This window comes from Myxocyprinus asiaticus, chromosome 47, assembly GCF_019703515.2.
Source record: "Myxocyprinus asiaticus isolate MX2 ecotype Aquarium Trade chromosome 47, UBuf_Myxa_2, whole genome shotgun sequence".
In the NCBI taxonomy this organism is placed as follows: domain Eukaryota; kingdom Metazoa; phylum Chordata; class Actinopteri; order Cypriniformes; family Catostomidae; genus Myxocyprinus; species Myxocyprinus asiaticus.
Window position 1 is genome coordinate 23,027,689 of NC_059390.1, and position 17,732 is coordinate 23,045,420.

The following is a 17,732-nucleotide window of genomic DNA, read 5'->3' on the forward strand; positions in this document are numbered from 1 at the left end:
TTCACATGTTTTGCTGTCTTATTTTCCAAACATGTCAGATACTGTTTTAATTTTGAATACAAACATTAAATCATCACAGATGATATTTTCATATTTAACATTAAAGGTGCTGCAAGCGATTTTAGCGTACTGAAGCTTTCACGTGACTGAGCCGTTGAATTAGCCACACCCCCTTATTCCAAAAGCCCACCCTCCAAAGATGATTTTGAGACCAAAACCGAGCAAAAGAGCAGCATTGTTTGTGCCTGTCAAATTCAACAGTGGCACAATAGCACCCTCAACTGACAAACATTATGAATCATAGCCTCAATGATCTGCTTCAAATACAACACTATGAGAACGAGCAAAATGATTGACAAGTGTATCGCTACAATGTCCGTGGACACATTTTTGTTTTCTGTTTACAAAGTTTACAGCTGTCACAGAGACCGGTGAGATATCTCAGGACACTTATTTCATTAATATCTTTGAGGGAGTAGGACAATTTTTGGCATACTTCTCCATGAAAAAAATCAACACCTTTAAAAATATGTATATGTAATATGTGAATAAACTTAAAAAAGAAAAGCAACCAGATGTTAAGTATTTTTGAGTTTACACAACTTCAGGCAAATTAGTTGTACCAACTTAATTCAAGTTGGTTTGTAAGTTCCATGAACTCACTACAATAAGTTCAGTAAACTCAAAAATATTAATGATTATAAAGTTCAATAAACTTGCATTCTTCAGTACAGCTGTCCATAATTTTCAAAACTCTTAAAAACACAGCTTGGTCTCATGAAATTTACGTGAACTTTTTGCAATTAAAAATGTATGTGAAATGTCCAACTGGGGGCACCAAAAGCGAGTAAAATGGTGTCATAATCAGACGAAGTTTTAAAGTAATAGTTCACCCAAAAATGAAAATTCTCTCATTGTTCACTTACCCTGATGCCATCCCAGATGTGTATGACTGTCTTTCTTCAGCAGAACACAAATGAAGATTTTTAGAAGAAGATAAAGCTCTGTCAGGTCCTTATAATGCAAGTAAACGGGTGCCAGCACTTTGACGGTCCAAAAGTCATATTTAGGCAGCATAAAAGTAATCCATGTGACTCCAGTCGATCAGTGAATATCTTCTGAAGTGAATCAATAGGTTTATTTAAGAAACAAGTTGATAATTAAATGTTTTCAACTTTAAATCGGAGCGTCCATCCAGGGCTCTGATGTTGTTTGAAATGACCTAACTCTCGCATGACGTTCGTTCTTCTGTTGTAAATAAGCGCCGCTTCCGAATTCTCACGCGAACTAGCCAACACGCTTACGTCACACGACAGCTACGTGATGCATCAACTGCTGGCAGGAAGCACTTTTTAAGAGTTAATAACGTTTTAATTATCGATTTATTTTTTACACAACTGTATCAATTTGCTTCAGAGGACATTCAATGATCTGCTGGAGTCATGTGGATTACTGCTGAAGAAAAACAGTCATACACTGTGCTGTATGGTTTGTAGTTTGTTGACAGATTTAAAATACTGCCATTAAAAAGTAATGTTTTGATATACTGTTACAGTTTGTTAAATTTTAATTCGTGTACGTCTTTCTTAATACTAGAATCTTCCTAATTGCACTAAGGTTGTGTTGGAGCTCCATCTAGTGGCGGTTTTGGTATTTTCCATAACACTGTGATTCTCTGCTTCTAGGTGAAACAGGAAGTAGTTTTGTTGTGTTCCATGTTGACAGCTGTAATGACTGCTCTCTTTAATCTCATCATATTTCTTAATCCTCAATCTTGCAACAGCATTGCCTGCATGTATTCATTTGTTTTACATTCATGTTCATTGCAGTCACTATATTGATGCAGAATGGTTTAGTTTAATTTGATCACAATTGTCTACTGGACTATTATTAGCAATGCTGTGCATCAGTCTCAGTGGTCTTATTCTTTAGTTAAATAGAAATATTGAATGTTTATTGAACATTACACTAATTGTGATGCTGGTTGGATGTTTTCAAGTGCTGTATTAATTATCTGAACATTATTATTGAAATAGTTTCACTCCTTACCTAAAACCATTAAACCTGTGGACAAAATAACTACTTGTCTTCAGAGTCGAGTGAGGAAAGGGAGTTTAGCTGACTGTCAAACCACCAAGGCTGTGTTGAGCACAGAACATACACATCTGGGATGGCATCAGAGTAAGTGAATAATGAGACAATTTTCCTTTTTGGTGAACTATTCCTTTAAGGTGAATTTTAGAATTGTAATTATTAAATCATCCCTCCCTAACCTAAATGTTTTGCCTGAACCTAAGCAATAGTGTTTTAAAATATAAATGTGATGTTAAAAAATACATCCTTACCAAATCATTGCCTAAACCTAACCAATAGTTTTTAAATGCAGAAGTGAAATGAAAACCACATTTTCTGAAGCAGCTGCATCATTTCAAAAGATGCGTTCGAGCAAAAGTGTGTGGATATCCTAAAACAGTTTATGGTCTGAGTAATAGAGAGAAACATAAGTATTTATAAAGTCATAATCAGCCATTAAAGTCATGACAGCTGTTGTAGTGCCTCTAGTGTTCATTGCACCTGGAAACAGCAGGGAATTTTACCTGGAGACATGTACAAGTTTTGCAAAACTGTATATAGAGTCACATATTCACTATGAGACCAGATTGCAGCCAGCTAAGCAACAATATAAAAATATACTCTTTGTTAAGCAGATCTATATTCTACAAAAGCATTTTGCATGATGCTGTCTCCAATGAAACAGAAGCTTATGAGAATGTTGAACAGCTTGATTATCCTGTAGAGGGCAGCAGAGAGACAGTTACTGAAAGCACACAGCAGCAAACTGATAGGTTTCCATGATTGTGGATGTATATTCAAAACTATTGAACTATAATGTGTATTCAGCTAGCCCTAGTTACTCTTGTATAGAGACATGTATATGGGATTCATTGTAGAAAAGGGTGGGCTCTTTTGACTCTGGCTAGTTAGCAGAATTTAAGTATCAATTGGCAATTGCCTAGCAACCTTAGATGGATCCATTTATCTATGGCAGTACAGCTGTGGGACACAAAGAAGTCCACCGATGTCGATTATTTGTACCCAAAGTCTTTCTCACACACGCACATGCACACACACAATGACCACCACAAAATGTTATCACCTCATGTTGTTTTATTAGAGAAGGGAAAATCTGATAAGTTGCATTTGTTAATTTAACAAAGAAAAATTCCTTGATCCATAAATCATAACTGGAATGCTATATAAACTGGAGTATATTAAACCAGTTTATATAATGGCAAGCCTGAAAGAAGCAAATGTAATTCAGGCTACAACAGAATGAGTTAGCTTGCCTTTCTATGAGTAAGACATGGGATAAATTTGCTTGTTGCAGTGATAATAATTCTGATAAACAGAAAATCAGTGGGATGCATTAAGACTGTGTGTTATGTGGAATGTTGTGCAGTTGTTTCGGTCATTATATTATTGTAAAACACAGCGTTCACGCATGTGTCTGTCTTTGTATAAAAACAAAGTTTACAGTCTGGAGAGAAAAAAATACAATATACACCGATCAGCCACAACATTAATACCACCTGCCTAATATTGTGTTGGTCCCCCTCGTGCCGCCAAAACAGCGACAAACCGCATCTCAGAATAGCATTCTGAGCTCACTGCATTCTGAGATGCTGTTCCTCTCACCACAATTGTACAGAGCCGTTATCTGAGTTACCATAGACTCTGTCAGTTTGAACCAGTCTGGCCATTCTCTGTTAACCTCTCTCATCAACAAGGCGTTTCCGTCCACAGAACTGCCACTCACTGGATGTTTTTTTGTTTTTGGCACCATTCTGAGAAAATTCTAGAGACTGTTGTGTGTGAAAATCCCAGGAGAACAGCAGTTAGAGAAATACTCAAACCAGCCCATTCCACAGGTTGGCACTGTTTTGGCGGCACGAGGGGGACCTACACAACATTAGGCAGGCGGTTTTAATGTTGTAGCTGATTGGTCTATAACCTCAAAAAACAAACCTTACAAAGGTTTTAACTTTAATTTGAACACTGTATGTGATGCTTTGAAATGTTTAATCCAACAGTGGTTATCACTGTTACAGTTGCTCACAATTATACATATTGTACCTACACAAATCTTTGTTCTTGAAAAATATATTCACAATTAAAGAAATAATGTGTCCTATAAAGCATGTATTTATCTGTCAAACAAACTTGTTAAAAAATAGATGAATTGATCAGTAACCATATGAATTTGTTCATATGTGCTAACAAAAAAACAAAACAAAAAACATGTTTAAATTCTTTGCATGTTTAAATTCAATTTTGTAGGTCACATAGGCAGTTAATGATTATTTTACTGACAAAAACAAAAATAAATTCTTCAGTCAGTCTTTGATAAGTATAAATGCCTGAAACTGGAAACCTTTACTCGGTACAATAAGACTTGCAACGCAAACAAACAAACAAGTGAAACCGCACACAGACACTTATCAACACAAACCTGCTTGCTAGCATTCACTTGCACTCTGTGTCCCTCTATTCCTGTCCCTGTCCATTCGCCTCAGAGCAGCATTGACTCCTGCATTGCAAAGGCCTCCTGCCTGTAGTGTACTCCTCCAAACAGCTGGGGGAGCTGTTGCCTGCCAGAATGCTCCTGGTAGGGTCTCCTTAAGTGGAGCATAGCGTCCGAGATGGCTGCAGGGGCAAAGTTAAACTCCTCAACTGGATGAATGGGCGATAGCTGAGCTTTCTGGAAACTGGGAGATCGAGGTAATCCCGCCGGAGAGCGGGGAGGCCCTGTCTCCATGTCCCCATACCAGCCCTCTCTCCGCTTGTGTCTCTCATAATGCAGTTCTGTGGGTGGGTAAGCAGGAGACCCCATTAGTCGGGTAGGTTGTTGAAGGTAATACTCGCCAACATTGTCCATCTGGGCCGGAAGCTCTGCAGGAGCTACCCTAAGAGGGGGCATGCTGGGTGGCGGCTGTCGGTAGGTTACATAGCTGTTGTTCATCAGTGCTTTCTGTGGCGAACTGTTGGAAGAGGTACGTGCCATTGTTCCATAGATTTGCTCAGAGTATGGCTGGCTGTACAGTCTCTCCTCTGGCCGAGAATCATAGGAAGTGTAGACGGGTGTCATGCCGGGTGGGTAATGCAGAGGTGCGTGGGGTTCTGGTTTAGAGATCATGCTCTGTTTGGGCATTCTAAAGGGAGAGACACTGGTTCTGCCACTAGGGGGACGAGTGGGACTGCCTTGCCTCATAGAAGGTCCACTGTATGGCCGGGATGGGGGACGAGAGGGTGGCTTTTCCAGCTCTATAATCTCCATAACCTCTCCATCTGGTCCCGGGACATTATCATATTGCGAGGCGTTGGAGGCACGGTTGGAGCCTGGAACAAACCCTCGGGAACGTGGCCGGCGTTCCCCGGTGGCCTCCTCTGGAGTTGGGGAGCTGGGCGAGGGTGTAACACCCATGGTGAGACTTAATTGGCTCTCTCGAAGGGCTGCCGCCTTGACTGCTTCCAGTTTTCTGTCGGAAGGCTTGACCCAGCGGGGTGCAATGTCCCTGCGCATGCTGGATCTAACACTAGAGTTGTGATTTGTCTGGTTCTGGGTTGATATCTTCCCACCGTCTGTGACGGTGCTGTTGGGCATATGGGTTGGGACTCTTTCCTTTTGAGTGTCCACACCCCGCCCCTCCCTATCGATCTTGTCCGGATGGTGCACCTTGTCCAGGGAGCTGGGTGATTGACTCTCTATGTACCTCTCTGGTGAACCATCAGTGATGAGACCAGACTCTATTTGTTTACCGACACTTGCTGTAGGACTTGGACCACGAGGGGCCAGTCCTTCACCAGACTGTATATTTGGCTGCCCGTTAGCCACATGTTTGGTTGCTGCTGCTGCTGCTGCCACCAGTCTTGGAGGCTCAGGGGGAAGTTGACCTAATGGTTTCTTAGGAAACTCTTCCTCCTTACCTGTGCAGGTGATAGCAGAGCAGATGATCAGAGCCAACATCAACACAGAAATGCAAAGTAATAAAGACCCCATGAAATTAAAATTAGGAGTTTTGTGGCTTTTAGTCCATGGGCCGGTTGAATAATTTTTTTTTTTAGACTAGTCTTACTAGTTAGTCATCTAAAAGTTTGGTCTTCACTTTTTCAGTGTGTTGCATAAAAACTTAGATCGGTCTAATTTAAGACCAAAATGTAAGACAGTACACCCCTAGGCCAGTGGTTCCCAACCCTGTTCCTGGAGGCCCCCCAACACTACACATTTTGGATATCTCCCTAATCAAACACACCTGATTCAACTCATTCACTCCTTAGTAGAGACTCTACGACCTGAATTGGGTGTGTCAGATAAGGGAGATATACAAAATGTGCAGTGTTGGGGGGCCTCCAGGAACAGGGTTGGGAACCACTGCTCTAGGCTAACTTTTGTTTACATTCCATGTTGCCATGAAAAAAAAAAAAAAATGTCAGCTGAACCAGTGGGGGCTTCAGTTGAGGGCTGAAAGGGCTTCAGTTGAGACTTAGAAGAATACTTTTGACTTCTACAGTGGTAACAAAATGTCTTGTGTGTTTTTATTATTTAGGTTAAAATCACTAAATTTGTTCATCAGAATCAATTGTGAAGCATTGTATTGCTCTAATAAGTAAATATTTTCAGCAAATGAAAACTGTATTGAGCATCCACAATTTTTGAAGCTGTTCAGTGTCTTAATTTTTCCACAATGCAATGCAAATTAGACTGTCTTACTAATGACAACTGTGAGCTTATTTTATGCAACAGGCTTTTTATGATGTCTTTAGCTAGTCAGACTAATTGTTAGACGAAGTCTTAAGTTAATGGCTATGTTTATGCAACCGGCCCCCTGTCTATCTTAAAAAAAGGGTCTAAATGCTACAGCGGTCTGCTCCTAAAAGTGGAGAAAATTTACTTAAGCAGATATGTTGATGACTCATCTTGCAATCAGGGGCATGTACAAATTTTTGCCTAATAAAATGCTCTCTAGAACGATAGTATCCCTCCCCCTAATATCACCTACCATCAACTAGCATTGTATGTAACTAAAGTATATTATTGAAAGGGACAAGCCCTTTGATATGTTCTAACCCAACATCCTGTTTCATTAGGAATTACGTCAACACAGGAAAAAACCCCACACGTCAAGCGGTTTCATAGGGTCTTTCAAACAACAGAATATGAACAAACACTGAGGAGCGAAAGTCATGCAGCTGAATGTCTTTTAGAAGAACCAAACTGCCAAACAAAATTAGTTACAGTTGACGCTTGATCAAATAAAAACATCCACAGCTGGTGTCAAATCAAAGCTCAGATTGGGAACACTGAGGATTGAAGAAGCTAAAAATACAAATGAAAATACCAACACAACACTTACACTCCAAGCCTGAGTGTGAACATATAAACCATGTCAAAAAAGGATGTGTTAGGTACATTTTTGAACACACAGCATATGCACAATATTCAAGTTCTCAGTGAAGGAAACTGAAGAAAACGTCAAGGGAATGATGAACGTTTACACAGAGATAATGATGGTTGGGGCTGCTCTTGGTGTGTGTTGAGAGGAGACTGTGAGGAACGGAGATACTGCATACACACAAACCAATCCACATCTCAGAAGGTGCTTATTTTGAAAGATGATTAACATCTAGGGTCCAAAATGAACAGTTGCCATGCACCAAATGCGAGTAAAAATTTGGTTTTAGTGAGTAAATAAAACAGTAACTGGCCAATTGGAAACATAGCATTTGGTTTAGATGCAGTAAAGATAGTCTGATCCTCGCTAATATGAGCTAGTCAAGTCAGGACAAACAGCCAAATAAAGAAAAGCTCAGTGTCTGGTATGCATTTTTTAACATCAGTGGAAAATACACCATCAGATGGAAGCCGAAAGTTCTGTTCCAAAACCTAGTGAGCTGTCTTTCCTGTCTTTATATCTTTTCCTAGTGTGCTGCCTTCCAAAGGCTAGAGTCTAGATTGTTTTTCCGCATGCTGTTACAAATTGCGCATGGTCGAGCACTCTAGCAATTTAAAAGTATATTGAGACGTAGTGGCAAGCGAGAAACTAAAGTATACTTTGGCCTTAAGGCAACATCCTAACTAAAATGGAACCTCATTAATAATTTCAAACACCACATAAATGGCCCTTCCAACGCATAGCGCACAGGAGACTCGACATTGAATTGATTTCAAAAGAGTTTGACGTTAACGTGTTGCTGTAGGTAATGTCACAATACTCTAATAAACAGTAAGATAAAGATCCACACACAAATACTGGATAAAACAGTCAATATTTTAATAGGCTGAACAACTTTTCAGTATAAGTACTATATACCTTTATATACAACAGTTAGTTCCAGCCCTCGAATCTGAATGGATGAGAGACATTCCATGAGTACTGATGTCTCAGCCCATCAGCACTCGGACACTTCACTGTTTGTGTCACTCCGCTTGTGTTCGTGGTGTTCTAAACTAAAGAGTAAGAGCAGCACAGATGTATAAAAGAGACGTGTGTCTTTTCATTTTACCATGTGACATTGAAGACTTCAGCCAGCAGGTTGCGACAAAAGACCATTTTTGTGTGTAATATGAGCCAGTTGAGGTGAGGTGTGAGTCAGCGTCAGTCAGTGTTTTCATTCATCTGCACTCCATGCTTTCTGGGATTACTACTATACTAAAACTGGGAAATAGTTTTAAACAGCTTTAAACTAACAGCTTCAGCATGAAGCGATTCAGCGCTTTCCTATTGCCGGAGTTTCCACATTGGAGAGGACATACTGTTTAAAATGGCGGAGAAGATTGCGGTTTCTGTAGTGAATGACTCTTGCGCAAAGGCTGCTGCTAAATAGGGAGAAAAACCCCCACTCGGATGGCTATTTTTCCACAGAGAAAATGGGTTGCATTTGACCAAAATGACACTATCTTCAGAAAGCTGACTAACACACTGCAGCATCTCTGCTTTAGAGTAGCGACTAACTCAGGTAATCGCACATGCTCCATCTCTCTCTCTCTCACACACACATAACACACACACATCCTTGTTTCTCCAATAACTTGTTAGAAACAGTCCAAGCTGTCATACTAGTTCTAAAGTGACGTTTCTGAGAGGCTTGAACGCATCATTTGGTTTGAACCAGCAACGGCAGTTTCCGATCTGTCGCGAATGAAAGTAGTTCCATGCACAAATGCGTTTTTATGACCGTACTCAGTTTTTCCTCATTTTTTTAAATTTACTTGTTCATTGGACTGTTGTATATAAGCAATATCACACTCGCAATCATGCCATATGGCCCTACATCAGCACTGCTGTGATTACCTATGGCACTCTGCCTTCGGCCAAATCACAGCAGTGCTAATGTAGGGTCATATCACACTCTTGCTTGTGTGATATTGCTTAAATATACTGTATATCTCAGCTTGTCTGCCATCTTATGAATATTCGAGAGTGTGCCTATGATACCTTAAAATACTGTCTAGATAGGCAGCTCACTTGGTTTTGGAGTAAAGGATGCATACCCGCAAATTCCTGCTGTTAGGTCACCAAACCGAAAATATGAGAAACAACATCCTGGCTTGGTGAGAGGTGCCGTCTAATGTGACATAAGAGGTAATCTAGTAAATGATAAGCAAATAACAGCTAAATAATTGGTATTTTTTCTCAATTCATTTGCTTGCCATTGGCCAGTGGGGCAAAAAGTTAATTTTGGACCCTGTTCACATCTATTGACCACAATGATCATTATTATTATAAATCATCTATATATCATCAATATATAATCATCTTCTGCAAACAAAAGTGTGACTATGACACTAATTTGTCCAAAACATATTTATTAAAACAAGCTACTTTATCAGTAACATAAAATACCAACTACTTTTCTTTTGAAAACAGTATTTTTATTGGTTACTGTACTGGTACTGTACAGGTAGGTAACTGTATTAACTATAACTGTATAGTAGCAGTCTTTGAAGTTAATCTAACATACCACAAACATTTTTAAATGTTATTAAGTAAACTTGGCTGTTTTGTGACAGACAGAGAAACAAACGAGAGGAGTGAGACGTGTGTGTATTGGGGGTAGACGAACGAATGGTTGATTGACAGATAGAGTAGTCAGTGTGTTTTGCCCACCGGTTGGTTTTGTAGGAGGGTTGGCACCCCCCTTTCCCAGACCCACTAGTGTAAGCCGAGGCTATGTTTGAGGCGAGAGGGAGAGAACTCAGATTAGACACAATACACAGCAGCAGTGAGTGAGTGTGAGACAGAGCGAGAGAGGTGCAGACAGAGTCAGAAAAAGACATATTATAAGAAGGTAGTGTTTTCAGTGCCACTCTACAGATGATTATAGTGTGTTTGTGTGTATCTTACAGTAGACAGTACTGTACCTGGTGGTGGCAGGTCCAGTTTAGAGCGTCTGAGCTCAGACATTGAGTTCTGAAGCTGCTCTATCACAAAGTCATCCTCATAAAAGAAATCCTTCGACAGAGTCACCTGCAGAAACTTCACCAGCTCCTCCATGGACAACTTCATGAGGGTCTCTAAAGAACACACAGAAAAGAAATCAGCAGTTACAGCTAGAATATGACATGCTCCAAGTAAATGAAACTGCACAAGAGAATCTCACAGAGTGAGTTTACATGCACAATCTTACACTGATTATGCTAAATAAACCGACAACATGTAAGGTCAAATAAACGCCTTAAGTATGTTCTTTTATTGGAGTATGGGCATAAACGGTTTAAGCAAAAAAGATCGGCACACCTAGATTTTTGACCATTACTCCGATTTCGCTCTCCACGTAACCACCTTCACAGCTGTTCTGGTGTCTTATCCAGCGTTGTGACGTTAAAGAAAAATACACCAGAGAAAAAAACCTGATAATTTCAAATCGCATGTAAAATTGTCGGGTTTTTAGAATGAGCTGATTTTTGATGTCAGTGTATTACTGCACATGTAAACACGCTCACAGAGGTTTCATTACTTTTGTGGAGTTTGAGGATGGTGTACGACATCGCGGTCAGAACTCGCTCTCCTTCCAGAATATAAATGTCCCATATTCTCAGCGTAAGCGTGAATGGGGTCTATTCAAACAAACAAACAAACACAAAAACAGACATACAATCAGTAAGAGAAGAAATAAGCAAATAATGAGTGCTTTTATGTACTGAAAGTATGTTTGAGAGCTCATACCCGATCCAAGAAACACTGAAAGAACCATTTTAAAGTGTACAGGCTGGCGAACACCTCTTGATTATCCTGCAGAGGACAGCAAAGTGTTATTGAACACACAGTTCAGCAAAACAATTAGAAACCTCATTCACATCAAGGGTCAATGGTTTGACTGGTTAGCTTCAGCAGTTACCCCCTGCTGGTAGATGTCATAACACCATTATGTGAGCAAAAAGCATCTTTCTCCATTGACCGCTATTCAAAAGTAGCAGTGTGTTTCATTATATTAAAGCTACTTTGGCTATGTTTGGGATGGAATACTAGCGTACTGCTTATTGCATACTGCACAGTACTGTATGTACTGCATAAAGCCTGATATTAAATGTTTTTTTTTGTAATTAACATTTTTTTTTTTTTTTGGGGGGGATTTTCTCCCCTTTTTTCTCCCAATTTGGAATGCCCAGTTCCCAATGTGCTCTAAGTCCTCGTGGTGGTGTAGCGACTCACCTCAATCCGGGTGGCGGAGGACGAATCTCAGCTGCCTCCGCGTCTGAGACCATCAACCCGCACCATCTTATCACGTGGCTTGTTGAGCGCGTTACCGCAGAGATATAGCGCGTGTGAAGGCTTCACGCCATCCACCGAGGCATCCACGCACAACTCACCACACACCCCACCGAGAGCAAACCACATTATAGCGATCACGAGGAGGTTACCCCATGTGACTCTACCCTCCCTAGCAACCGGGCCAATTTGGTTGCTTAGGAGACCCGGCTGGAGTCACTCAGCACGCCCTGGGATTCGAACTAGCGAACTCTAGGGGTGGTTGCCAGCGTCTTTACCACTGATCTACCCAGGCCCCTGTAATTAAATTTTTTAATGAAATCTTACAATAATAAAGAAAAGCAAAAACATATAACAAACAACATTTAAACCCCACAACCACCCCTCATAATCCCCAACCCCGCCCCCAAACAAACATCCCTGTGGTAACACGAGTAGATATACAGAAAAAATCTAAGCAAACAAACACACAAGCAAAAATATAAATATAATAATCATACTCAACTAATACTACACTACTCTCTCCACGCCCCACCCCGAGAGCCCTCCAAAAACCAAATAACCGAATATTTGCCCCATTTCCCGACAAACAAATCTGAGTTACCCCGTCTTCCCAATGACACCTCTTCAAAAGCCGTCACCCTCCCCATCTCTGTGCATCACTCCAGAAATGGGGGCGAACCAGCTGACCTCCAAACCCTCAAAATAATCTGCCTGGCGATCATCACACAGGTCAGAACCCAATTCTCTATGTGAGCATTTCCCACATCGATGACCGCCCCATCGCCCAAACCACAAAGTCTGGGGCAAAACGAAACCCGAGTGCCCACCGTGTCACACACAAAATTCTGAACCTTCAACCAGAATTTCTGGATCTCAACACACCACCAAAAAACATGGGCTGTGTCTCCATCCTCCGATTGGCATCGCCAGCAGGTGGGTGTGTCTTTAAGACCAAGCCTATACAATCTAGAGGGGTTCCAATAAAATCGATGTAAAATCTTGAATTGCATAAGATGCACCCTTGCATCTCTAGATGCAGACTTGACGTGTTTAAGGATCCTAGCCCACACTCCCTCCTCCAAAACCAAGTTGAAATCTTTCTCCCATAATCCCTTGATAGAAGTTAAAGCTCCGTCCCCCAGACTCTGAATTAGCAGGGAGTACAGCCTGATATTTTTAAGTATTGTGTGAAATACTGTAGAAAACAATATGCTTTTAGAACACAAGAATGCTACACTGAAAGTGACAAGCGCCGACTAGTTATAATCAGAAAACGGTTTATAAAATTAATTTTGTATAAAAATGTCTATTATTTACACAATCCATCAAATAATGAGTCCAGATGGACATACCGTATATTTGGTTGAATACTGCACATTGTTGACTGTGTGGTTCAATGTATACATTCTGCATAGAGCAAAACTATTATGAGTAATATGATAGTACGTTATGCTGAACATTGCCATAAGCACACACACACTGGAAATAAAGGAGTATAATGAGTGAAGCTTCTTTCTCTTTCATCCTCTCAGGATTTTTAATCCACTTGCATCAAAGCCCGACTCACACACCCAAATAATTAACTAATTCATCCATCTCTTTATTTATTAATATTGCCAAAATATCAATCTGCCCTTTAATGAACCAGGGCTGACATTTCTTTGTGAATTCTTAATGTTATATGAGTTCTTGGGGTTTGCCAGCTGTTTAGGATGGTTTGCTTGGTTAATCTGAGAAATGACTGTAAAACACTGGAAAATTGACAACACAATATGGGACCATATGAATCCATAACTGTTTCCAAAACTACAACTGCTTAGGAAGTTTTTGTCTGTTTGTCAGTCACAGTGAAATCTTGACTGATTGTATGTTAATCAAGACAAAATTAAAATCTACACTTATCAGAAAAGTGTCAAAAAGTACTGTGGTATTACCATATTGTTTTTTTCTTTTTTTTTTTACATGATACCATATTTTTTTGGACATGTACCATGGTAATACCATGATCGACAAACATTCATTGCAATGTTATAAATCAAATTATAAAACAGTGCTGGTCCTGGATGCTGATATCTTTTTTTTTTAAGGTTCAAGTGGTTAAAATCCAGGTGTCCCATCTTTTGAATGTGATACAATGCTTTTTTAGAGTGATATATTGTGTGTGATGAAAAGCAGTGTTCTTCTTACAAGATGTTGTTTGAGTTTAGGCATCATCTTCTGTAGGATATGGTCATGATGTTCCTGGAAGCGCATGAGTTTAGGGAACCCTGGAACAAAGAAACCTACACAAACACAACAACTTGATCAATGCACATTATGTAAAAAAAGAAATGTGTCATTTGGATTTAAAGTCAGTCATGCCACAATAAAGGGGTAAACTTCTATAGAGGTACATGGGTGTCCACAGTAAATACTATTATACTAAATGTTACAAAAAAAAAAAAAAAAAAAAAAAATCAGAAGAAAATATGCCAAATACACAGTCACTCCCTCAACAGCTGTATATGAAACCTCATCACAGCTGTGTTGACTACTGGATATATATATATATATATACACACACACACACACACAGATCAGAAACAACATTAAAACCACCTGCCTAATGTTGTGTAGGTCCCCCTCGTGCCACCAAAACAACGCCAACCTGCATCTCAGAATAGCATTCTGACGCGATATTCTTCTCACCACAATTGTACAGAGCAGTTATAGGCAGGTGTTTGTAATGTTGTGGCTGATTGGTGTGTGTGTGTGTGTATATATATATATATATATATATATATATATATATATATATATATATATACACACATACATATCCAAAAGGGTCCATTAGAGTTGTGTGTGTGATTGTACCATGCATGGCATATTTCTGTCCAGACAGCAGTTTGACCAGCGCCCAAAACGCATCTTCCTCATTCATATAGATAAGCAACAGAGCAGTGATCTGACTCATGCCCTGACAATAGCCCACCTCCTACAGACACAATGAGAGAGAATATTTAATGTTCAGCATTTTATATAATGACATAAAGGCCTCTATTTTGGTGACCGCGCTAGGTGCAGTGCAACAACTGTGTGCTACGTCTTATCCAATTTTTGTGAGAGTGCTAATTCTAAGCGCAAAGCACAAGTGGGCGTGGGTGGGAGTGTTTGCGCTGTCTGCCGGTGTATGTGTGCAAACTGTGGGTGTATGTAAATGAATTTTTTTGAGAAAGGTAACTGCGCTAATACGTTTGAGAAGCATGTCTAATCTCAGTAGGATTTAGGGCTGGGCGATATGTCAAATTATATCGATATTTTTCAGCCTATTGACGATATTCAATATAGATCTCGATAATTTTGTATTTGCTCTAAAATGGCTCAAAAGTTGTTGTTTTTTTAATCAGAGGAACCATCATTTCATCCAAACAACCATTGTAGCCAAGTAGATTCAATATTTTAAAGACATTAAATAAGAATCTATTTAAAAATGATTAGTTTTTCATTAAATAAACACAAGGGAGAATGAAATTCAATCATTTTCATTGATATGCACTTTATATTTATATATCATTTCAAATGATACATAGTAGCTTAATAAAAAGCATTATATAAAATATTAATTATTTGAAATATCCTTCATATGTTTTCACTAATACATTTTTGTGAGTGAAAAGCTAACCCCAGTTGAACATTGCATAATACTAAATTATTACTGTGGGACACATCAGGTTTTATTATTATAATATAATGCTGAATTATCATTATTATTCTGATTAGATTTGCATTATACAAAAGTAATATATTTCTGTACTGTTTACTTCACCTCCACCTGGGGCTTTTATTTTGACAAAAAATAGGCAACGTGTATATGACAGTTTACAATGTTCTGCATTTCCTGAAATGCTGTAACCGTCTCCTTTTCTGTTATACGATGCTGTGTTTATAGATTTGTATAATATCTTGTTGCAGTTACTAATGTTTGAACCTGCATTACTTTGATTTCACAATGCACGATCTGATCTGACAGCGCCACCATGCACATGCACACAGTTCAGCGCATCACTGGTTTGTTCTGAATCACACACAGACCGTTTATCTGTCTTTAAATCACAGCCATTTGTGGATTAATAATCACATATGACCAACTCGCCATTTTGATGTTATTTTGATTAATTGTGCAGCCCTGAAGGATCGAGAAATTAGTCTACTGTTGCGCTCTTTATGAAACTTAATGGCCAAATTAAAGCACATTAAAATCATCGCAATATTCACGATTATATTGTTAATATTCGATATATCGCCCAGCCCTGGTAGGACTGTGTAAAAATATTGATTTTCTGATGCCTCGTGTTATTTATTTTAACTAATTAACTATCAATTCTTAAATCCTAAGATCAATGTTTTACTCTATGCATAACCCTTCACTACAATGAGAGGAAATCACTTGCATTTGCAATATTTGTGCTATGCGACTAAAAATGTCTGTGATTAGCCACTGGCTGGTAAATGTTCAGATTTCACTAACTATGTGGTTTAGTGAAGTATTCAGCAGCGAGATTCACTGCGTGTTGAGAGTAAAAGTTGTTCTGAGTAATGCGTGTCCAAATATGAGATCCACGCAACCCATTTGTCATTGAATAATGTCACTTTTAATACCCTTTCTGTTCTTTACAGTTAGTTGTTGATCAAAAACAACAACAAAAATCATTCTAATCATGCACAGCATGGATGAGTTAAGCCATTCGAGTCCTCGCTCGATAACGTATGTTCATCTACAGATGCTCTTTACAGAACTGTCAGTTTTCTTAAAGAGACAGTACCGGTTTTTAGCATGTGTTAAAATCAGTTCCTGCATTTGCAGTTTGGCGATTCCACCCACAGATACTGTATCAAAGAGCTATTAATCACTGTAAATACTAGCCAAGTTTGTGTGTCAGCAGATTCATAATAATAATAATAAAAATAGGCCTATAATAATAATAATAATAAAAAAGTTTATTTTGTAGCGCCTTTCCAAAGCTCAATTACGCTGTACAGAAATGAAACAAAATATTAAACATACAGTGCATCTGGAAAGTATTCACAGCGCTTCACTTTTTCCACATTTTGTTATGTTACAGCCTTATTCCAAAATTGATTAAATTCATTATTTTCCTCAAATTTCTACAAACAATACCCCATAATGACAACGTGAAAGAAGTTTGTTTGAAATCTTTGCAAATTTTTAAAAAATAAAAAAACGAAAAAAATCACATGTACATAAGTATTCACAGCCTTTGCCATGACACTCAAAATTGAGCTCAGGTGCATCCTGTTTCCACTGATCATCCTTGAGATGTTTCTACAACTTGATTGGAGTCCACCTGTGGTAAATTCAGTTGATTGGACATGATTTGGAAAGGCACACACCTGTCTATATAAGGTCCCACAGTTAACAGTGCATGTCAGAGCACAAACCAAGCCATGAAGTCCAAGGAATTGCCGGTAGACCTCCGAGACAGGATTGTATCGAGGCACAGATCTGGGGAAGGGTACAGAAAAATTTCTGCAGCATTGAAGGTCCCAATGAGCACAGTGGCCTCCATCATCCGTAAATGGAAGAAGTTTGGAACCACCAGGACTCTTCCTAGAGCTGGCCACCTGGCCAAACTGAGAGATCGGGGGAGAAGGGCCTTAGTCAGGGAGGTGACCAAGAACTCAATGGTCACTCTGACAGAGCTCCAGCGTTTCTCTGTGAAGAGAGGAGAACCTTCCAGAAGAACAACCTTCTCTGCAGCACTCCACCAATCAGGCCTGTATGGTAGAGTGGCCAGACGGAAGCCACTCCTCAGTAAAAGGCACATGACAGCCTGCCTGGAGTTTGCCAAAAGGCACCTGAAGAACTCTCAGACCATGAGAAACAAAGATTGAACTCTTTGGCCTGATTGGCAAGCGTCATGTCGGGAGGAAACCAGGCACCGCTCATCACCTGGCCAA

The 17,732-nt window shown here is 39.5% G+C and overlaps 1 protein-coding gene across 4 annotated transcripts in view; it reads right to left on the reverse strand.

Moving 5' to 3' along the window:
• Positions 1–3,150: 3,150 nt before the first annotated feature.
• The window catches only part of LOC127436812 (USP6 N-terminal-like protein), a 102,789-nt gene continuing 88,207 nt past the window's right edge, over positions 3,151–17,732 (reverse strand). For all 4 annotated transcript variants that reach the window (XM_051691213.1, XM_051691210.1, XM_051691211.1 and 1 more), the window contains 6 exons: positions 14,628–14,748; positions 13,959–14,053; positions 11,226–11,291; positions 11,017–11,116; positions 10,421–10,573; positions 3,151–5,985 (listed from right to left, as the gene is read on the reverse strand). In XM_051691213.1, the coding sequence (XP_051547173.1) occupies positions 4,571–5,985; positions 10,421–10,573; positions 11,017–11,116; positions 11,226–11,291; positions 13,959–14,053; positions 14,628–14,748 (1,950 nt within the window). In that variant the 3' untranslated portion in view covers positions 3,151–4,570. The remainder of the gene's footprint in view (positions 5,986–10,420; positions 10,574–11,016; positions 11,117–11,225; positions 11,292–13,958; positions 14,054–14,627; positions 14,749–17,732) is intronic.